Raw genomic sequence first — 23,909 nt, forward strand, 5'->3', positions numbered from 1 at the left:
CTGTAGTTATCCCCGTTATTACAGCGCCACGTTGTGCCATTAGTGAATTTGATTTTGTACCCCGAGACCAAATTTTCAGGTCACGACTTTACTTTGGGAGTAATTCCAGTTTTCAAATGGCACACTACTTGCGACTTTCGTGGAGCATCATTCTCGCATTCCGAGGGGCAAACTGCCGGAGCTGGCTTTGTCGAAGTTCAAACGGAGAGAAACGGTGGATTAACGATCACCCGGGAAATCGCATACGGGCGAGTTAATTAGCAGCCGCCGAGCAATGCGTCGTTTAATTAAATCACGGTTGATCTATTAAAGACCGTCGCCAGAACTCTCTCAGGTACCACCTTTCCCTCCGGGACGGCCGAATAAATATTACGATCATCATCGAGAAATTGTAATGACGATCGCGTCCGATGAAAACGCCCGCCCGGTATTTACCGTTGATGAATTTAATCGAAACCGCCGTCGCCCGCAAAGAAACGCGATCCGTCAAACGCGCTTAAACGAAATGCAATCGAGGTGCATCGCGTCGATGTCAATGTGACATTAATTACGAACCGCATAACGAAACGCGAGCCGCGATGCCGCGCGCGAAGACTACCCTATTGTATTGTACTTGTGACGCTACCTTGCTTTATACATTCGCTCGCGTGAACTTTATCCGCGCGATGTGAATATCAAATGTGCAAATCGTCAAAAGCTTTGTACGTTTCCTGAATGGCGTGCTCTACGCATTTGGAATGTGCATAGCACGGCGCAAAAAGAGCGACATATGTAATACACGCAGCTTTCGAAGAGCTTATCGCTCTCCATTCTATTTTATAGGGCTCTCCTTCACCGTTAATTACCGCCCGTCAATATTTATAGCCTCAAGTTCGATAAAAACTCACTCAGGAATTTAAAGCGTTTCAGTTATTATTTATATCCGAATCATGTAAGAAATTCATTACATCTCAATTTACTGCATTTATTTTTAATTACGAGATGAACGAGATTAATTAATTGGCACAAATATATCGCAAATAAAATTTAAAAAATGTCTTTCGCGCGTAAGTGATATGATCACTTTTTTTTAAGTACTCGTACAAGCACACGTCAATATTACTCGCGCGATATAGCCGAGCCATTAACCGTGACGCAATTTAGCGCAACTTAATGCACAGACGAAACGTATAACTGCGAAATATGCTCAAAAGCTGCTTTTAGCGCAGGCCGCATCGGCCGTATCATAAAGCACACTGAAAAATTTCCCGAAAAGTGCTTGGCGCTCGAGTTACGATGTCATAAAAAAAATTTCACGCGCGTCGACGACTTTATCCTCGTATTCCTCAACTTTGTGGCTCGTATCTATCGCGCTTGGATCTCGGCAACGAACGGGCTGACGGGACACCCCGCGAACGTACCATCATCTTTCATCGCGCGCTCGACGCGTTGTTACGCGAGGCAGACATTCAATGTCATACGAGCAAACTCCAGAAACTTTCGTAAATACGCGTTTCCGTCGCTACAACCCAAAGAGAAAAGTTCGGGGGATATGTGCATCCGTGAATTCTCCTGTTTCCGTGGATTTTCCTAACAGAAACTGATAACCAAATGTTCAATCGTATGCATACATGTCTGTTACGATGTCCTCGCACATCTTCTGGTTTACTACTTACAATAAAGTACTTACTTGTAAATATTTTGATGGAATTATAGATCGCTTTTATTTTTTATTTTATTTGCGTACTACTAGCTCTATATAATATTTTGATAAAAAGTTTCTAGAGTATAATAAAAATGTATATTTTTGTTAAAATTTAAATATTATATCTATGTAAATATGTTGACTGGGATAGAATAAGCTTTCTCTCTGACAAAAAGAGTATAACCTCGATATATAATATAGTATACATTCTGCAAAATCAAATTGGATAGGAAATGATTTTAGAGAAAAGAAAATATGCAAAATTCGAACTCTAGCGCCGGGTATATAACAGGATTAGCTAATAAACGTTATAATATAGGGAAAGAATAATAAGAAATTAGAGTGTGTGTATATATACATATGTATGTATTAAAATAACTAAATTCGCGTAAATTTAATTCAACATTCCGCAAAATGTCATGAATATGGAAATCGCGAGTAGTGCAGAAGAGAAATACATAGAATGATGAAGCTTGATATCAAAATAAATAACCAGGAAATGAAAACGCGTTTTTCAGTTTTTATCTCTTTCATTTAGTTTATATTAAAACAAATGTTGCAATTGATTTTTTTATTCACGATTACATTGCTAAAATAAAAGTTACAATTGATTTTTATTCAAAACAAGAATGTTAAAAATTGTTTCTCTTTTTATCTATTATTTCATTACTTTCGTTAGTGATGATTTATGAATGAAAAAGTTTTGTAAATAAGACAAATATAGTTGGTGATATTGAGTTGCAAATAAAAATTGCGCGAAGAATTTTGAATGTATTCTAATATTTTATGTGCTCCACGTCGTTTAAAACACGGAAGCAAAGACAAGAACTTGGTAAATGTAAAAAGTTAAATGACTTTCCCGCAGATACTAAATCATTTTTTATAGGCTTTTCGAGATAGGCTTGATCCTATCGCCGTGTCTCCAACTGGTTGTTGGTCTTCAGTTTTTTTGACACAAAACTTCTGATTCCCCCTTAAGAGATCCTGAATCAAATAAAACGAGGGTTATAAGAAATATGTGTATACACAGGCGAGAGAGAGAAATTCTCTCGGAATTCTTCTGAAAGACAAACGAATATTCGGCAGCCGCGAATAAACTCCACGCACTAAAAGAGAGCTACACTAATTAAAATATTAAGTTTAAGTAAAAGTATAAGATATTTTTTACACTCTATTTTTCTCTGAAAATGCAAGGAGACTAGAGAGATGGCTGAATTTTTTCTTATTTTTCTATCTCTCATTTTTCTTATTCAGCGATCGCAGTTATTTTTACCCGTGTCCCTCGTTTTCCAAGTTTGTCAAGTGCACAAAGTGTATAACAGCCTGCCATCGCGCCTTTTTCATATCCCGCGCGTGTACATGTGGACGTGTGCATTTTCATTCGGCACACGTACCTACTTCCGAACGAGAAATCGCACCGACGTTTACACATGTCCGCGCTCACTATATGATACGCAACGAATGCAATTCGGGATTTCTTCAATAACTATATACTCGGCGGCTGCTCGCAACGAGATGGAATACATATAACGAGATGGGTGTCACCGTAATACTGACATTTCGTTATTCTCGTTTTCGTAGCGTTTCGCGCAAGATAGACACAAAAACGAAAGACGTGACCATATACCCTGCAATGCAAAAAGCGACACTCTTGATTAAAGAAATGTTTTTGCATTTTCCTGCTTTTACCGTTCAGGTACCATTGACGTCACACAGTACCTCGAGGCCCGCATGAACCGGAATTCAACCAGAATATCGAATTGCTTACACGAACTGGCGACATCGCGATATATCAACTTTGTAGATACGCAACCTATGAAAAATTCCCTTAAGACGCGTTTAATAAGATTTATTGTGTAATCGATAACAAGAGAATTCTTAGAGTTTTCGGATTAGCGCGAGTAAGATCTGATTTGTTTAAGATTTAATGAGGAAGGTCGGAAAGTACGGCGTATCGCGCGAAGTTTAATCGTGTTTTCTCCTCAAGAATGACAAAGTTGGTAATTAATTGGATCACTGACAATCACATTTTGTGTACACATCCGAAAGTACAACAAGCTGTACTCAAAGCGCGGTCAAAATGGAAGTTCCAAATTACGTAATCATGCTTAATTTTCGAAAAGTACATTCCCTAATCTCTCCGCAAGGTAAAGCTAAACTACTGTATAGTCTTTACGGCGCCCCGTTGCATCGTAAATTCGTGAATTCATGTGAGACAGCATCTCGGTATCATCCATTCGCGATTCGTCGCGACTATAAAAAATGTATCTCGTCCAAAATATAAACAACATGCATGGAAATATATGCGAGAATCAGATTCAAAAACAAATTAATAAAATAGGTATAGATAAATCAGTGAAACTGTTTAATTCATTTAATTTCTATTATTTAAAGTGATGTATATGTAATAAGATTATCTATTTCTAATTATTATGTAATTATGTAAGCTAAAACAAGATGACTTGCTATTTGTTACAGTTGATCATTGTTAACTTTTCCTCAAACATTCCGCTTTTCTTACTAATTTTAAATAACACAATTTAAAAGTTTAAACCTTGGCTGCTAAATAAAGAAGTAAATTACTCAAGAATACTTATTTTAACACTTGTCTGCTCGACGAGTCATTTATATCTTACTGTACATATCACGAAAAAATTTACATTTTTATCTTAACACATATAATATGATAAAATATTATATAATATGATTAAATAAAACTGTGCTCTTATGGGTAATGTATTTAATAGCGCACTTTATGTTATATTATTATATGTGGTTATTTATATTCATAACTTTATATTAGACAGCAATTATCTTTCACAAGTGTTTTGCAAAATTACGATAACCGGTCATGGATGATCACTAATCAACGTGTTAATTGATTCTTCATCGATTGATATTTGCATTCGCTCTCATATTTGATACCCTGCATGTGGAGCCTTGGCGTTCAGTATCAATTTTGAATTAGGTATGCAATCTCGTTTTACTTATGAAAGTCACGAACTAACCCATCGCAAGGGCGAGATCAAACTGTTCTAAAGTTCTCTTTTTGCAACGAAGGGAGATCGCATAAAATTCGCATAACAAACGACCTCGACGGATCCGCATTGAAGAGATCGTTCGCGCTCCATCGCGACGGCGAAAAAAAGGTATTTCGGAGCGAAGTAAAGACTAGATCGGCCGTGTGTGTTGTGTACACGAATATATTTGCTTCCGTCGCCGATATATGTCAACGTCGAAAAAGCGAAATGCAAAAGACTCGAAATTTATTACCGTAGCAGCTGTTCTCCAGTCAATTTGCGCGGAGGGAACATTAGCACGACTCTTTATGACTCGCATCGCGCGCGATTGTCTCGCTCGTTCTCGCGTCGACGATTGATGTTCCAGAAAGAAAAAACAGGACAATTTGTATCGAACATCGTCACGATTTCTTGCCGAACATCAGTAGCCAAGGACGGTAGCAGCTAGTGTGCCGGTCGAAGTCGAAATCATGGACTGTTATTCTTTTCCGGGATGCGATAAAAGAGCTCGGAATTGATTGCAATAATTATATGTATCGCACGCGTATTTTTTTCTAATCTTATTATTTAATGACGTTTTCCACACATGTTATGTGTGGAAATAGAACTTGAAATTTTTCATAAATTTTTAATTAAGTGATACGAGACGCACCGAAAATAAAACTCTCTAATTTATAATTTCAATTTTGCGCGGATATAAAAACCACGCCAACTATTTAAAACGGATCTTACAATTTGTAGAATTTGGTCCATTCTTTCCGTCGTAACGCGTAATTTAAACCTTCAATTATCACGCACACAGAAAAGACTTGAATTTTCTGTTGTATAGGTGTATGTAATAATACCAAATGTACCTTTTCCACGAAATTCGAAATTAAATAGCGAAAAATACGTAGGTATTTTATTAGAATTAACACCAAGTTTCCTGGGAATTTCGCGAAATGCGCCAATCGTAAACGTGATTAGACTGATCAATTCGCACAAGGATCAAGTTCAGATCCTTTCCTATATAAACGGAAAAGAGTGTCTCGAATATCCAGTGGAGTAATGTCACGTGCTTTCCGGTCGAGAGAGCCGGCAGCAGAGAGACAGCTACACGCACGAACGAACAATTTCGAACTCGAGATGTCTCGGAGATCGCTCTTTACCGTAGACAGAGAAAAGACCTTACACGTCTTGCCGATGTTCTTTTTAATGGTGAGAGACACGCGCGTACCGGATATATCGCTAAGGAACGCTCGGCCGCGATACGACGTTGTCTAATCGTTCTTTCACTGACAGATCAACTTCCTCACTGTATCCAACTGTATTCGCGAGCAAGATCAATTGGATTCACCATTTCGCGGATTTTTCATTTGATTGCGTCACGGAGCACGTTGTCGCACGAGTGTGACATCTCTCGAAGATAGCCGGTTTCTGGCCTCGCGACCGAAATCGATCGACGCGCGATCAGGCTGATTTCCCGATCCCTCGTTACTCATACTTCAAAGTGGCTCATTGTTTCGCGGACCACCGCGAACTTAGGTATCGGCTCTGTTTCCCGCCGATCGCCGATCTCTCCGGCTCCTCAGTTCGCGCTCTTCTGGAGCAAGCTCGGAACGCGCGATTGAAACTGAGAGCGAACCGAAGGAAAGCACGGTGCTCCGGATCGCCCACCGAAGTCGACGATCGCTCCTCCTCCTCTCCGTTCTCATCTCCCCTCGCTCTCTGCCGCACTCTTCCTGCCTCCAGCTCTCTCTCTTTCTCTCTCTCTCTCCCTCTCTCTCTCTCTCTCTCCCTTCCACCCTTCGATCCCTCCGCCGCCCTCTCGTGCCTTTTCTCTCCTTATCCACCTCCCGATCTGTCTATCGGTCTATCTTCGCCGCCGGTCCTCCCTCTTTATCGCACCCCCACATCGCGCGGCCAGTTCGCTCCAGGCGAGCACGCCACTCCGAGATCGTGTAGGTGGATATTGCTGTGCGCCTCCACGAAGGAAGCACAACGAGGAAGTGGAACGCATGCGTCAATCCTTTCGAATACCCTCCGTGCACACCACACCTTTCATTTCGCATCGAATCGCCATGGAGTGCGTCCGGAGTGTTTAAAGGGCTTCAGGTCAAAAGTGATAATCGCAACTTTGGTTTTCGTCCTTTTAAAAAACGTTATGCAATTATCATACGCCTTCAATTTGTGAAACACTGTAGAGAGATCCGCAAATCCGCCAGAAGATATCTCGGGGAGAGATACCCCTTGACGAATTTAGTGTTATATTTCTCAACAGAATTGAATATTGTAAGCATTATGCGTGACGCAATATAAAATATTTTTAGTAGACCTGAAATACGAAATAGTGGCAAATAATATTTTATAAAATTTTACTATAAATTCTTTCAGATTTTTATTACGTTTTTCTCCTATAAAGTTAGCAAAAAGTGTCATGCTAAAAATTTATTTTTGCGTCAAGAATGTCATGGTCACTAAAAGAATGCAAATTTTATCTTGTAAACAGAAATCTAGCACTATAAGAAGCAGAGAAATTTGTTGAGTGCAAATATCTCCGACAAAAATCTATAATGGGACATCTTTCTATCGCATACTTTTGTATATAGATAACGTCACCCTACCTGCATGCCCGCAAATATTGGCGGAGAAATAGATTTCACAGTATCAAAAATCACATACGTGCCAATACCGAGTGGAATTTATCGATAAATCGAAGATTGCAATCATCAACTATATATGTTTCTTTTGATTATATATAAATCTCTATTATTCATCAATTTTCAAACGTATATGTAATATTATTAAAAAAATTAAGAGATAAAACACAAAGAGAGAAAGAGAGAGAGGTTATTTTTTAATATTTATTTTATTAAATCAAAAAGATTTTCTACTGATATTAGATGCAATAATCATACTTTTGAACTTTTCAAAAATATATAATAGTAGTGTGCTATGCAACTTTAAATACATGTATCATTAACATCTGATTATTAAGTCCATAATTATTTTCGGTTCTATTCTAGGCTCTTTCGTAATCGTCGTTTTGAGCGCGTGTTCTTGCTATATATCATAAGTCTCCTGTCAAGGTCAGCTTTCTGATCTTCGAAGTGAAAGAACTGTCGATCGTGTCATTTACGCAAGAGTTGCCTACGTAGTCCTTTTATCATTAAAAATAGATTTCCAACCGTGTGAAAGAAAGAGAGAGAGAAAGCGAGAAAAAGAGAAAGGAATTCGTCTGTCACACGATTTTAGGATACATTTATATAGATAACGGCAAATCAATACAGCAGTAATATTAAAAAATATTTAGTGTTATGGGGATGTGATGTAGATTTTTAAAAATATATTATTTTAAGCACAAGACATGTTAAAAATATTATTTATAGAATTTAACTATAGCATTATCTTGCTCGTGGTTGGATAATTTATGATTTTATTTGGATATTTGTATGCGCTTTCACTTTAACGCTTTAATTTAAGATCATATCATAAAAATGTTTCAAAAAATGTAGAAAAGATATAAAAAAATGTCTAAATAATTTCTGTTAAGAAAAAGTGATCTCCATTTTGATCGAGAAAATCATGAGTAATGAAAAGTAAGTAGGAAACTCAAAGTAATCCAAAGTAATCTTCTCGAATAAAAAATTCGCATTCGTTAATCGATAATCGATTCGTTAAAGATTTTTCTTAAGATTCCGTACCATTTCTTCTGACGAAAAAATGGTACGGAGTCGAAGAAAAACTTAAAAGCATTCGCTAATGGGCGGCTAATGTCTTTATTATGAGAGACGTCGCTCCCAACGATGGTTGCTTCCGAGCTTAATGCTCTCATGTCATCAACCTTGTTGCATATACCATAAAAAAGTACAATATTTATGTAACACGCGGAAAAGTGTCGTAAGTGCCTATTTGCATATTCTTTCAGGGCATATGTGTTACCACACGACACGTACACGTGAGCATATGCAAATAGGCACTTATGACCAATGCGTTTTATGCATAATGTATCGATGACATTCGCAAATATCACTCTGCTCTGCGTTTTGAGGATGACACGAGAGTGACATATCCAGAAAGTTCTTCAATTTTCAAACTCATTTTTATATACTCTTGTCAAGCAATTTGTACAAACAATTTTCTATATATTCTTGCACAAATTTTTTCATGATACAATAAAATTACGGATTGCAAAATTATGTTGTGATTTACTCAACTAGCACGCTTCTCGCGTAACAGTAATAAATTATTTGCTTTGCAAAAAAGTAAGAATGTTATAAAATGTGTGTAATAACTTTAGATTTAAAAGATTTTAAATGTGCATAATTGCCGTACGACATGCTCCTATAACATGTACTTCTTGAATGCACGGTTTGGAATTTTCCAAAGTTTTGCAAAATCGCATAAGTTATTGCCAACAATTTTTACCGATGTAAAAACGCTCTGATGAATTTTGTGTGATGAGACGACACATTCGACAGTTGATAAAACACTCGAGACTCATCGATTAATATTCATCAATACTGCAAACTTTGATCTTTTTCCTCGACACTTTGTTTACAGAACGTATCTTAATAAAATATATTTTATCCATTACCCATACAACGTGTGTGAAGTATTATTTATTGCAAGCTATTTTTATATTATTTTTTATATAAACTTATTTTTACATTATTTATTTTATTACGTGGTGTCACGTTGACGCACAAATAGGTCTAGTTATCATCGAAGGGATAATTCCGAGCGAAAATCCTTGTAACACTTTAAATAGCGATAATCTTGTAAGTTCATTAAGGAAATGTTTAAATATAGACGTTGTGACGTGTAAAGCCGTGTGAGAAGATATCAATAATAGAAATGTCCAAGCATGATAAGTTACGCGATAACGTACGAAATGAGATATGATAAGGCACGATTCGCCTAATGATTAAAAAGAGTTAAACAAAAAATTACGCAAATACTTTCTTATCCGTTAAAGATATTATAAACGAGCAATATTTCAACTGAAAGCTCCACTTATATTAATAGATTACATTTTCCGCATCTGATAATTGGATTTTCTTCCTAGTGCTTTCACATTGAATTTAGCTAGAATTTAGAATTGATAAAATCTATGTAATATAACAACGTTGTTCAACAGCAACGTAATTTTAAAAAACATAATTAATTTTATTTATATTGTACATACATTATTATACCATAGTATATATTATAGTAAATAGACTTAATACATATTTCAACTTTATAAATAGTAATTATATTTTTAAAATATATTTATTTTAATATATATACATATCATTCAAAAGCGTTTTATATCATCATGATATTTAACATTAAAAGAAGCGAATGAAATGAGAGAATCATAACTGTGGTGAAACCACTCGAAATGATTAATGCGCGGAATGTATCATCTTTCTCTCACGTCACTCGAAATATATTGATTATAATTAAATTTATTGCGAACGCTTAAAGCCTCCGCTAACATTATGGGACAATTCAAGAATATATACAGAAGCAATATATTTTTATCAAATTATTCAGTGTTGATTAGTAATTACTATACACTGTTTAAAAAATGCAATAAAATTCCTATAATATAGTACACATTTAGAAAGTTCCGACGATTAAAAGCAATCTTTTTTTGTCGCCAATGTAAGATACTGATAAGATCCATACATATTAATTTCAGATGTATTTGATCAAAGTACACTCGCAACAAAATTGACTGTTGAATTATAATCTTATAATTGTTAATTTTTTATTTATTGATTGCATATTAAACTTTATGCAACCATATGCTTTTTGAAAAGGATCGTAGGAAGATATTCTTATCATAGATTCGACATTTCAAGACAACGACGTTTATAATTAAATACTTGTTTACAGCACTTGAAGCGTCATTGTCTACGACTTGATCACTTAAACCCGTGGTATGCGATAAATATGGATAAATATGATGATTAATATCTTTTTAATCTGATTTTGATAGTGTGGTATTTCGTATGAGGAAGAATGACAGTGGAATATAATTATATCGTTAGATAAATAAATATATATATATATCGGTAATTAACCCTTTAGATATCTTGACGAAGTAATTTCTCGGAAAGCTCCTTATACTTTTTTATAACAATTTTATTCATAAATGATCTGAATGTTAAATCCAGCTATTTGTTAATTGACGTCTAAAGACGCAAAAGAAGCAACTTTTCCGCTTGTTACTTTTACTGATTAGTGATAATACCCTTGCATTTTTCATAAAATTTAATTTAACTTTTTTTTTTTAATTGTTTCGTACACTTTTCTTACTGTATAAAAGGAGATTTTATGTAGAATTTATTTTCCATTATTTATCTTAAAATATTTGTGCACGCAGACGTATAACTTAATTGGGTAAATATCGAACTTATTTTGAAATGGTTTTTTTCGACGTCTCAATGAATCATCTTTCCGATATAATATTTTCAAAAACTTGATTTAAGTGTTATATAATAATTAATGTAAAAAAAAGTCACTCACCACCGTACGAATTGCTAACGTGATCTCTCAAGGCCTCCGGATAATCATTGGGAGTCGTAGCTTCGACGTCGAAAGTGCCATAAGTAATATCATGCTCCTTCTTGATGAATTCAACCATTGACTTCATCATAAGCTGACACGTATGTCTACCACCGACTTGATTTTGCCCGTTTGTTGCATAAACGAGATGCACTTTTCGCCACTTGTAACTAATTCATAGGAAGGAAAAAGTAAAAGAAAATTTTGTTATAATCCTTCAACTTTTAGTTTTCTTATAATCGTCAAATAATCACATTTGTAATATAATTGTCTGTTTGTAATATAATTTGTTTAATATATCAACCTCTTTTTGAAGAAACACATAAAGACAAAATATTTATTACATCAATTTTTAATCGATAGATATTGCATAAACTTTGACTCATAAATACATACCGATTCATTATAGCGACAAAAAAATTGGCGATGTCCCTGAAGGCCAAACTTCCGATTCTTGTGGTCATGAAGTATTCATCTTTACATTCGACTTTTTTCTCGGTGAAATCGAAAGTAAAGCCTCCTGTGGTAATTAAAGGTGCTCCAAGAAATTTGACCACTCTGCCGACGACCGCTGAAAGAAAACTCTTAAATAATACCACAATAATGGAAACAGTATAAAAAATAAAAGAAGAACAGCTCAGAAGAAATATGCCATATGTTAAAAATATTTTATATTTTAAAAATATAAAAAAAATAAAAAAGGAGAATATAAAACATAAAAATTATTATAAAATCCGCTCTTGTAGTGCGGTTACAATTAAATCATTTTGACACAGAAATCTTTATGCGGAAGATTACGAAAATTTAATGTAATATATTAAAACAAATCTTATATATAATGAAACAGCTTACTCAGTTTTAACGGATGTAATTTATATGTGGATTAAAGCATAAACCGAGATGGTTTTAGAATCATTTATTTTCAGACTGCAGGCAATTGATATTTTACGAGGGGATTCGGTAGAATTCATTAAAATAATTTCAAGCGACGTACCGACGCAATAATCGCATGCCGGCCCAAGAAACAGGTGCACGCAATGCGAGTAGCTGTCGATCGCGCCGATTTGCGCGTACATCGCGTCGCAATGATCGTCTTGCGGCACGAACTTCAGCTTCAGCCAGTACGGTAACAGATTCCGCGATCTCGCTTCGTACTCCGCTAAATCTGTAAATGAGAAAGCCGATATGCTCTTCTGCACAGTGCACAGATTCGAACAAAGCTAAACTTGTGAGGGGTGGCGCGTGGCAAAATTTGATTTTATTCAACTCCTCGCGTTTGCCGGTCCCAGTTCGTCTGATGAGATGCTCGCAGTAGCTCTTACCGAGGACCGGGAGGACCTTAGGCAGAGAGATATCGTATCTTGGATCCGCCGGCAGGAGAACGGCGACCCTCAGCTCGCAAGAAACGACGCCGTCGCGGTTCGTGCTGCACAACGCCTCGCAGTCGCGATGCAATTGCACCTCGCGGCACGTGATTTTGCCCTCCGCCCGATGTATCAGCCATAGGATCGTCAGCATGACGATCCTGCGGGAACCCATGGGTGCGAACCAGAAGGCGATCTCGGTGTATCAGATCGAGTCCTTTGTCACGCCGGATCGGGAATCGCGTCGAAGCATCGTCGTCCCGATGTCACCGGCGATCACGACGATAAACGTCTTTATCATCGCGAGACGAGCTCACCATGTGCGAGATCCTGATTCATGAGAACACTATTTCGCCGTCTCGCGATCGCGCCGCGGTCCTTGCGATTCATTCGCGCCGACACGTTCACGTTACACTCTCGAGTTCCTGCCGGTTTGTCCGACCGCATCGGCAGCTGTTTCACTTGCCGCTTCTTCTGGTTCAGCGGAGAGTATCGCCAAGCGGATTATCCTCTAACGAATTACGCGAATGCATTACACGGCTGTGTTACTTTGTCTCGTACGTTCGGCTTTATTACAATGGAACTACGAACAATGCAGATTGGAGCAAGTGAGCGCGGAGCTCGATAGGATATTACTGAGAATAGATGTTTTGTAAAATGATCACTTTTCCCTTACGGAAAAATACAGTAGAAAGACTACGATAGTTGCGAAAAAAAGTATACGAAACTATAGTAAATATTGCAGTAATTGCTTTAGTTTCGTGTGCTTTTTTTCGCAACTATGCAACTTTTTCCATAAAGGTTCTCATTTTTAAAACCAGGAATAAATTTCAAAGTAAAAGTGAAAACTTTAAATTGGATTTAAATAAAAGGAAGAAATCCTTCTCGAATTTTTTGAGATTCCTTAAAAATTAAACTTCACCGAACGGACGTCAATTGTTTCTGATTTACTTACTTGTTGCACATTTCGTAAATAACGTATTTATGTAATGTCAACTGTAATCTACCGTTATCTATTATTTCGAGAACGCGTAGAACATCATCGAAGATTACAATAATTGTAATCGAGCCGCGTTTATCGGAGACGTGACGTATTAGTTTTAAAACTATTTAGATTCCATATCGCGGATATTTTTAAAGCGGTTATCGTACGCGACACCTCTCTCTCGCCGATCACTCCGGGAAATCTATCAGCGAACCTATACGCGCAATACGTGACCGCCGCGGCCGGGGAAAATATTTACGTGATGCGAGCTGCCACAATGAACACTACGCCGAATCTAGGTCCGACCAAACGAAGAAGATCCTTGCGTGACCCGTTCGCATTCGCGCCGGACGCGCATCGTCCCACGTTCCTTTGTTCGATCTCTCCCCCGAGCTTCGTCGAGCTTGATAAGCGGGGAGAAAGAAAGAAGAGCCCGCGGACGCTGCTCGACCGCGATCAACGAAAGAACACAATCAGAGGCGTACTATCAGACTAAATCGACTTAAAAAATGCGTGGAGGAGCAGATTCCGATTCCGATTTCGGGAGTATCTGGACGCGCGAGGGAAGGGGAGGGGGATGAGCGACAGGAAGAGAGGCAGACATCGCGATTCACATCGGGATCGCCGGAAATACACTGACACCTCACGATCACGCGGCTGCCTTGTTCCCGGTGACAAGCGGAGCACTTACATACACACGCGTCTTTATCACGGATATCACGCGTCGATTGATAGTAGTTATCGAAAACTCCGACGTGCACGGCTCGCTCGGCTCTGCCCCCTCCCACGCGAATCATTCAGGGGGGTTGTCGGGGTCTATATTCCATCTCGAGAGGATCGAGTTTCCGTCGAGGGTTCCGCCCCTCAATCGCGTCAAGCGCTGCCTCGCTCGGAGAATCGTCTCCGGTGGTTGGTCTTCTCCTCATATTGTGCTAGCTCTGCCATTTTCCCGTTTGACGTTTCTTCCCCTCGATAGATATTTCCCCGTTTCTTCATCCGGTTCTCGGGATTGAACTGTCAATTCGGTTCGTAATGATTTTCTGCTCGTGTTTGTCTGGGATTCATGATTATATGTATATAGATTGAAATTTACGATTGTCTGTTTCGGCTGTTTGATTTTTTTTCTTAAGCGTATAATAAAAGGGTAAAGTACGCTCTCTGTGTGTGTCTTTTTAAAGTTATTACTATAAAGAAAGAGAAAGAGTTTAATATTTTTTAACATAAAATGCGTTTATTACAATAGAGGGCGCCTATATCTTTTTCTAGTTTTTTGTATAATGAACTTATTCAATTTAGCGAGCAGAAAATACCGAAACATCGTCATATGTAAAAAAAAAAACGTTTCAAAAGACGCCTCGCTTATCGATCGCTATATACAAAAACACGACGCGAGTTCTTCATTCGAATTTTAACTCCATTTTAATTTAAACGCGCTAAACATTCGAACGCGCGTCACGGTTATTGATTGAAACAATTTAAAACTGTTTTGATCAACTATATTTTTTATTTTATTTTACCTTTAATTGCATACGAACACCAAAATGTCAGGTGCAATTTTGATTCACGACACGCTACCATTGCGAATGCGCGGTGTAGCGTCGTTTTCCGGAACTAGACGAATCACGTGCCCGATTTCTCTCTTTACACCACTTTACACGCCGCGGATCGGCAGATGTTTTTAGGAACGCGTTGTTGAGTTTAAATCGGCGGCTAGTATACACACGTGCGTTGAGAAAATATCTCAAATAAAATGAAAATAAAAAAAATCAGGAAGCTAAAGCGCAAGAAGAAGTTCAATCCAAATGTGAATCGAAAGAGGATGCGAGATAAGCTACGGAAACTACCGGAGATCCCATGGTAAATTTCCTAACCTAGAATTTGTGTAACTGATACCCAACATACTGCAAAAGCTTATTGTAACATACCATAATCGCTATTTAGTATTTATTTACTCTATTACGTTTGACTTTTAGTGATCAAATAAAGAAAGCATGGGAGAACAAGATGTCTACTCGTGTCAATTTGAAAAAGATGGGTTTGGCGTATGACCCAAACGAGGCAGTGCGAATTCCTAATGTAAAGCACGAGATGCTGGAGGAGGCCAAGAGGAAAGTTGCGGGAAACGAGGATTCGGAACACAAGAGCGAAAAGATGAAGGTGACCGCGGCAAAGAGTTACGTGGCGGAGAAGCTGGAAGCCGAGGCAAAAGCTCCTAGAGAGCGATTTCTCAAATTACCGAAGGGACAAGCGCAGTTTCTTACTTATTTAATAACGAAGTACGGCGAAGATTACAAGGTGAGATTTTCTGCAAGTAAAGTCATCATTATCCCCACAAGAAGTAGATGATTATCTGCGTGTTCTCTGTACAGACAATGTCGAGGGACAAGAAGAACCATGATCAATTAACTTGGAAGCAAATACGAGCTAAGGTGAAAATGTTTAAAGGAATTCCAGAACAGTATAACAAATTTGTTCAAAATAGCGATGTACAGGTAGAGTCCTAACGTGCATAAATGTATATTAGGATTTTGTTTGTATTTTAAAATTGAGATTAACGTATATATGAGTCAATGACTTAATATGTACTTTTATAATTCATGCTAATTTGGCATAAAAATGGGTCACATCATGATGGAAATCAAGCAAAGTTTGTTACATTTGACAAAATGTATTGGCAAATAACAAATAATAATTCCGAATATATATATTTGTTATTTCATCACTTTATATAAATATATGCTGATGCATTTCCTGTGATAGAACGTGTATTTGTAAACGGATTATATCACAAATACATGTTTTGCTGTATTTTGCATAATTGGATATGCGTATTAATGTTCGTGCCAATAAAATGTTATTTTATTTTACACTGACAATTTAGTAGTTTACATAAATTAAAGCTTACTGCACGCGAATAAATATTGCGATCGAAATATAATATTTCTCCCTTCGCGCGTTTTATTCAAATATTTTAAATTATCTTTTATATGATTTTATGAAAGATTTATTCGACAAAATAGAAAATCTAAGACATTCTATATAATTTGATATAAATTTTTTGCTATTAAACTTATGTAGGATGGTACGAGATAAAAACATGTGGTAGAAACAACTTGCTTTAATTATACAAGTACGTAAAATACGTGACACATAAAAAATTAGCGTTATCGATGTTGTTAGGCACCCTGTTTCCTGTTTGTGCCCTGAATGAAGAGGGGCGATGTTACCTCTGGCATAAACATTCGCAATCGCGCTGAAATTATTGGCATTATTCGAGAGTACCTATTCTTACATACGTATCCGAAATCCCTACAAATACAAATCAAAATACAAATCCTAGTTTGATTCAACGTCATCGCGGATGTCGATCCCTGAAGGAACGTAAGTCCAGTCTTATGAAAATCACGAAGTTCTGTTAACGCTTTCCGAAGGTATGCTCCGTCTTTTGGTCTCAGATCACTTTGTTTCTTAGACGTCCCAGACTCTCGATTTCGGTTTCAAGTACATCGCCACGCTGAAACACGCGATCGAGTGTAAAATACGCAGATTATACACACATGATGAAGAATATAATTTAATTTATTTATTAAATATAAGAACATACCTGCAAATATTCAGGTGGATTGCGTGTGAATCCTACACCAGCCGGCGTGCCGGTAAGAATCACGTCGCCTGGTAACAATGTCATAAATCTGAAATTTTTAATTAGCATCGTTATTGCGCGTATTCTCAATTACATCGTCGGCGTATCGTCGTGAAAAATACGAACTGCGAAAGATAGACGACTATTTCGTGAGGTTTGAAGATGAGCTCGCTGGTATTGCCGTCCTGTTTCAAATTGCCATTCACCCATGTCCTCACGGACAGATTGTTGATGTCGCATATCGCTTCCTTGGTGACCACGGCCGGGCCAAGAGGACAGAACGTGTCCATCGCTTTGCCAAGCAGGTATTGACCGCCGTTCCGCTTCGATTTCTGCCAGTCGCGCGCCGATATATCCTGCGCTACCGTATAACCGAAGATACAGTCCTCGACGTCGTCATTACTGAGGCCTTTGCATCTCTTGCCGATCACTATCGCCAGCTCGGCCTCCCAATCGACTTTCTGCAAATTTGAAAATCAATCATACTTTAATCCGGCTATACGACCGAGCGTGCGCGATTTCCGGAACGTACAAACATCACGTGCTGCATCCTAATTATTCAGAGTGTCAAGGACAAGCTACATAATGAATCAATGACGGTGTGTCGAACAATCGGACACGCGACCGCAATCCGGTATTCAAGCTACGGACCTCGCAAGAAACCGCTTGTAAAAAAAAAGCTGCCGCAATAAAGCGCAATGTTCACGGCCTGAAATGGATATAACGAAAACGAAAGCGGGGGGTCGTGACGTAAGACGTAATCCCGGCGAACTAAAAATACACAGTTCCAGATACAACACGGAATCGACGCGATCAGAGGACACCCCGCGCTTCGACCCGGCCGCAGCGTTTCCCTTCTCCTCCTCCTCCTCTCGTTCGCCGTCGACTTACGTCCGAGATCTTCGGCAGCAGGATGTTGTCGCGCGGCCCGATGATGTTGCTGGGAAATTTGCTAAAGACTACCGGACTCTCCGGAGTCGGTATACCTTGCTCCAGACAATGTCCGCTGTAGTTGAGGCCGATGCAGGCGAGCTTATCCATCCGCGTGACCGGCGCCAGAAAGTTCACGTCGACCTCGGGCGTGATGCTCCGTCCCTCGGCGACTATTCTGTAATCAATCGTGCTCCAGTCAGCGTCATTTGGATTAGGCTTCGGAATCATCCGTTCAAAGTTAATCAACTTGCACGCGAGGCCTGGTTAAGCACGTTTTTTTTCTTCCTACGGTGTGAGTGTCTATAAGCTTCGCGGTATTAAAGGAGGCAGAAGGAAGCAGACGGCGAAGAACAGGAAAAGAGGAAATTCGGCCTATATTCGCATGCAGAAATGCGTCCCGCATTTCCTGTTCCATGCGCAATCTTGTTAATTGATAATCACTGTAATCGCTGTCGATGAGTGACATGCGATTCCAGCGGTTCTGTGTACGCAACAAACGGGCTTTCATAGGAGATCCGACCTACGGTAATAAGCGTGTAATAACGCTATTAATTACTCCTATGTCTAAATCTCATCAATTACTGCTGGCGTTCGATATCTCGCCGATAATTCCGTGCTGCTAAATTGATGCGGGTGCACCGAGCATGATTTACATTTCTATTGTGTTCCGCCGTGCCGCCGTTTCCGGTTAATTGCACCACAACGTACACGCCCGTAGTTTTTACAAATGTTTTCCTCATTGATTTACGCTTCGCAAAGATAAGATTACGTAACAGAAAAACGTAACAGAGTTGCAGGCAAAGTCTTAAGTTGTCACGAAAGACGTGTAATATAAATTATCATTTAACTTGAATCTTTAAATTGGTGCGTCCTTTGTGCGTCAAAATTACCTTCACGACTTCTTTAAAGAGACATTCAATATTAATAAAGTATAACATGCTCATTCAAATAACTTTTATTATATATGGTATCACATTCTAAAAGAAGAAGAATGCTATTCTAATAAGTTCTGTTGATATAATTGCTTCTTCTCTTTTCTCAAAGGAATACCGCTCTTCTTCTTAAAATTGCAGAGGAAGGAACTAATTAATAATATAGAGGAACATGTGAAAACTGAATAATTTACAAATATAATTTACACTACTATTCTTATGATTTATTAGTAAATATCATACACAACTATCATACGATTATAACATACTGCAAGCAGTAATTTTTTATATAGCTTATTACATTATAACATGAAAAGTGTGCGAAACATTCGACCTTAACAGAAAAAAAAAATGTTATCTCTTCTACAAATAAAATAATGTTGCGTGGAGAAATGTTCATGCCTGTTTTTATGACCTGTGCCGAATTAACAGTAAACGAAAGCAACATTGCGTAAATGAATGTTCCGAAACTGGAAGCCTCAAAGGAATATAATTAAACGAATATTGTATTAGCGAATCAATTATCGTCGTTTTTACCACTTGTCCCAGTTTGCGGGGAATTGATAGAGTCAAACACGTCGTCTGACATGATTTATAAATTAAATTTGAAAGTAAAAATGAAAGTACATTTTGTATTTCCATTTACATTTTATATTTCCATTTACTTTTAAATTAATTGATCAATCGTGTCAGACGACGAACTGATAAATAAGGGCTCCTCCATTCACCGGAGCGTGCTGCTTTCACTTAAAAAATTTTAGTTGTCCCAAAGAAGCTTGAGAGTCCGCCAATTGGCAGCGGTACAAGGCGCCGTCTCAAGTTAGTATTAACAGTTGCGTCTGATCGAGAGTTAGTTGCAATGATAAGACTCAATTGTTGAATGTCGCGCGATGCGTGATGCAAAAATCCGATGTAAAAACGCGCTATACGAAAGCTTAAAAGTTCCCTCAATGACACGTATTTATTAGTATTTAAGCGGGACTGCAATCGATAGAGGTGGTGTTTGCCGAGACTTAGCCGAGATCGATAAAAGTCGAACAACAGAAAACATGCAATATATGTATGTGATGATTTATAAATGTCACGTGATGACGTGACGCATAGCAATCTTCCATTAATGATCGAAAATAATTCACGAGGCACTTATGTGTGATTACAAGTTCGTCACGCGACATGTCCGGCTTTTTTTGTCAATCGTTATGTTCAGAGACGAATGTACAGATCGGTAATGAGATATAATGTGTATCTTGAGTATATATATTTATAAATGACTGTTTCTCGTGTTTGGAAGGCCGTTTGTCCCGGAAATTCCAATTAATAATTTGGATCGCGAGCAGGATGTCCATCGCCAAGCCAAATTTTTGATAAGGCGATAATCTTGTTTGTACGATTAAAATTCCGTTACGCAATCATCATATGATTGATTACATCATAGCATGTATACTGCTCCTCTCTCGTGTTTCAAATAAGTCACTTTCACGTCTCTTCCGCCGAACATGAAATATCGCGCAGAGGATTGTAACATGAATTTATCTTTTTTTTTCGTTCGTCGAAAGAAGAAATTACTTTGCACGATTGCAAAGAATTGATTGAGTGCTTTGTATGTACCTACTTCATTTTTAACAACTTTCTGCAACTTTATTGGAAATATGCAACAATTCGGAATTTAGTAAAATACCCGTTAATAGCACGAATGGGAAATTCTAGACTGTTGGATAAACGTAATGTTGGATACAAAATCAATAAACTTGATAAGATATTGATAACAGTTGGAAAAAAGGAATTCGATTAACGAAGGTGCGGCTTCATATATCCTGGCGAAATGAGGATCAACGGCATCGTATATTATGTGCGTGGGCGAAGAACAAGTACAGATAACTAGCCGAAAGGGAAGAAAAAAGGGGGAATAACTACTTTATCACACGAATCGAATGCCGAAAGTGAAAGCACCAACCTCTCTACTGCCTTCCTTAGGTCGAAATCGTCGTCCCTGGCGAAACAAATTCACGTTGAGATCGGACACTTTCTTTTCTCGTATTACCCGTTAATATATATAATAGTAGATATTTCAAAAATGTATATCCCAAAATCAAAAAAGAAATAACTTGTAAAACAATACCAAGGTTAAACTTTTAATCATATATCACTCCAATCAAGAGACGAATTTAATTCCCAAGGTTCTTACAGTAGCATTACTATAATTGTGTTCTTTCTTTCTCGCACAACCTGTTATCATAATACTATATGTATATATCGGAATATATATTCCAGATAGGAAAAAAATAACTTGTAAAGTAATTCCGAGATCAAACTTCCAATCATATCAGTCCAATTTGACGTATTTAATTATCAAGTTTTCTGGTCACTATGATAAAAAAAACCGTAATAGAGAGTAATTACAAAATTGAAGAGTAGCATTACTGTTATGTTGTTGTTTATCTACTCCAAATTATTTCCAGTCATAATTTGTCCACATTTTAGTGACAAGAAGTAACTACGTCATCACGTTAGACGATATTGTAATGTACAATTGTAATCTCTCGCGCGAAAATATAACAGACTCCTCACTCCTCCGAGACTGTTTGAAGTCTCCGGCTGTTTAAGTCGCTCTCCTACCTCTTGGCCTTCTTGACAAGATCATCGCCGCCCTCCAGAAACTTTTTCAGCGTGTTCGGTATCCGCGAGTCGACCGCGGACACGGCGATGATATCACCCCCCTGCTTCAGCTGGACCCCGAGATGCTGCGGGCCTCCGCTTTTGCTTGTGAACTGTACGAACCTGGAAAAAATATATGCCGCGTTAATCGATTAGGATAAGTCAAGTCGCGAGAGCCGGTCGGGATAATTATCGTGCCACGTTACGTCACGTGTGACCAGACTTTCTAAATGTGGCGCGTCTTTGATCATTTCGCGCTCGCCGCGGAAGCGGAACCGCGACAAGCGGTGAAACGTAACGAAACAGGTATGAGAGAACGATGAATTAAATCACACGTTATCGAGAACTCAATAGGTAATTGTACATGACAGTCGAGAAATCAAAATAAGTTGAAATATATAGTTTTGCTCTCTAAGAAATAATTCTCGCAATATTCGTTTTTTTTTCCTTCCTTTTTTCCCTTAAATTTATTTCTTGTAAAATGGCAGGAAGAAATAGATAATGTACGTCTAAATGTCAATTTCGTAATACACGTGCGTCCATTAAGATAAAAACGACATGTTTTATTAGTGTTTTCCACGTTGCGTCTGTGTGTACGTGTGTGTGTGTTTTATTTTTACCAACGTAGATGAACTTTTAATTTCAATTTAACTTTTACTTTTAATCTTTTCTTAGTTCTGAAAATTAGACGAAAATAAAAAGTGAGTTAAATCGAAATTAAAGTTAATCTGTGCATTGATAGAAATGAACATTATATAGTCTTTCAAAATATAGCAATGAGTGACATTTCGAGATGCATTGCGTTGTGACTTGTAGTTCTCACGTTTCCGAGTCCTCTAAGAACCGTAATTATTGCTATCGCAAACTTACGACTTTGGAAAAAAAAAACGCAATTGATAAGGTAATTTTTTCCACGTGAAACTGCAGTTTTCATACCGCCAGACGTCTCTAATTATTTAGGAATAATTCCTGCGACGTTACCGATTTTCGTCCTTATTTATTCCCTTCTATACCCTTTCATTTAAGAATCAACCAATTATCATCCCGCGATCTTTATACGGGAGAAAGAAGATTTTCCGGTAGATCCCGGAGACGTAGCTTCAGATACGTTCTCTTTTAATAGAGACAGACGACGATGTGCGCGTGACTCCGGCAGACGTGGACGAACGGCCGAACCGTGAAATAGGACGAGCGTAGAGTATAATATTCACCATCTAATTTTCGTCTTTTAGAGAATCTAGAAATGTATCCAGTCAACAAAACGACTGAATAGCATTTCGAGATCCCTACGACGATCTCAAATGGAATCGGATTAGGAATTAGGAATACCGTTTTGAAATCGGAACAACGGTTTCTGGAGCATTGGGAATGTCGGGAGCGACAGCGACGAAATCGGGGGACGCTCGAAGGCTCGCCGATCACTCGAGGCCCGAAACATACCTTCCGCACGCCCGCCGCCGCCGTCTGGTTACGGCCCTGGATTCCACACTACTCACAGTACTCACCTCATATCGAGCGCGCGGCTGACGGAGAAGTTTCGGCTGCCGGCAATGCTGGCGACGGCGAAACACGCATTGCCCTCGCTCTTCCCGCACGCGTTACCGAACGCGACACACGCTCTACCGAGCAGTCGTAATTTTCCACGATAGGGCATTTTTCGACGAACGTTATCGCCGATAGAGGTAAGAGGGCGAGCGGGGAGCGAAACAGAGAGAAACCGACGCGATTCGAGGGGCACAAACGTCGTGAGAGACGAGACGCAACTGAGATCACCGAGAGGCCACGGCCACGCTCTTTCGAGTGTCGTGCGGCACGTAGGGGGTACGACCACGTGACCCCTTGATAAAAAGGCGAAAAGGCTGATCGATGTGACTTTGGACAGGTCGACGCGGAAAAGGGAGAAAAGAGGAAACTACGAGGAAATTGTTGAATTTAATGAGATACTCGCGAGATGTACGATAAGATATTACACAATATTATCTTATCTTGAAGCGATATCGATCATGCCAATAAATAACATCTGCGACAGGAAACGTGAATCGCACGTATTTGTTAGGCACACAAATTTTGTCAATTACCAGCATTCTTACTGCAATGCATGGGGGAGAAGGAAATTTGCGTGAAGAGATGTTTTATATGTTCGATGGTAATTAATG

The 23,909-nt window shown here is 38.5% G+C and overlaps 3 protein-coding genes across 5 annotated transcripts in view; 1 reads left to right on the forward strand and 2 right to left on the reverse strand.

Moving 5' to 3' along the window:
- The window catches only part of LOC139808004 (atrial natriuretic peptide receptor 1), a 93,702-nt gene extending 80,540 nt beyond the window's left edge, over window positions 1–13,162 (reverse strand). Inside the window, exons 1-4 of one of the 2 annotated variants that reach the window (XM_071769580.1) lie at window positions 12,564–13,162; window positions 12,236–12,406; window positions 11,638–11,812; window positions 11,203–11,411 (exon numbers count right to left, since the gene is read on the reverse strand). In XM_071769580.1, coding sequence (XP_071625681.1) covers window positions 11,203–11,411; window positions 11,638–11,812; window positions 12,236–12,406; window positions 12,564–12,780 — 772 coding nt within the window. In that variant the 5' untranslated portion in view covers window positions 12,781–13,162. Of the gene's footprint in view, window positions 1–5,875; window positions 6,308–11,202; window positions 11,412–11,637; window positions 11,813–12,235; window positions 12,407–12,563 lie in introns of those variants that run through there. The other variant, XM_071769577.1, reaches the window with a different exon arrangement.
- A 2,082-nt stretch (window positions 13,163–15,244) lies between these two features.
- On the forward strand, window positions 15,245–16,466 carry LOC139808554 (nucleolar protein 16). The gene is made up of 3 exons (XM_071770663.1): window positions 15,245–15,447; window positions 15,564–15,885; window positions 15,960–16,466. Exons 1-3 carry the CDS (start codon window positions 15,341–15,343, stop codon window positions 16,092–16,094), a joined length of 564 nt encoding a protein of 187 aa, XP_071626764.1. The 5' UTR covers window positions 15,245–15,340; the 3' UTR covers window positions 16,095–16,466.
- A 227-nt stretch (window positions 16,467–16,693) lies between these two features.
- Window positions 16,694–23,553, reverse strand: LOC139808552 (oxaloacetate tautomerase fahd2, mitochondrial). 2 transcript variants are annotated; one of them, XM_071770660.1, is made up of 7 exons: window positions 23,259–23,553; window positions 21,715–21,876; window positions 21,053–21,088; window positions 18,125–18,341; window positions 17,360–17,694; window positions 17,195–17,282; window positions 16,694–17,104 (listed from the first exon to the last, which is right to left on the reverse strand). In XM_071770660.1, the coding sequence occupies exons 1-7, from the start codon at window positions 23,405–23,407 to the stop codon at window positions 17,042–17,044; spliced, it is 1,050 nt and encodes a 349-aa protein (XP_071626761.1). In that variant the 5' UTR covers window positions 23,408–23,553; the 3' UTR covers window positions 16,694–17,041. The 2 variants fall into 2 exon arrangements, with proteins under 2 accessions (XP_071626761.1, XP_071626762.1); XM_071770661.1 differs by lacking the exon at window positions 21,053–21,088.
- Between the last annotated feature and the right edge of the window lie 356 nt (window positions 23,554–23,909).

Source organism: Temnothorax longispinosus, chromosome 2 (assembly GCF_030848805.1).
Source record: "Temnothorax longispinosus isolate EJ_2023e chromosome 2, Tlon_JGU_v1, whole genome shotgun sequence".
Lineage (NCBI taxonomy): Eukaryota > Metazoa > Arthropoda > Insecta > Hymenoptera > Formicidae > Temnothorax > Temnothorax longispinosus.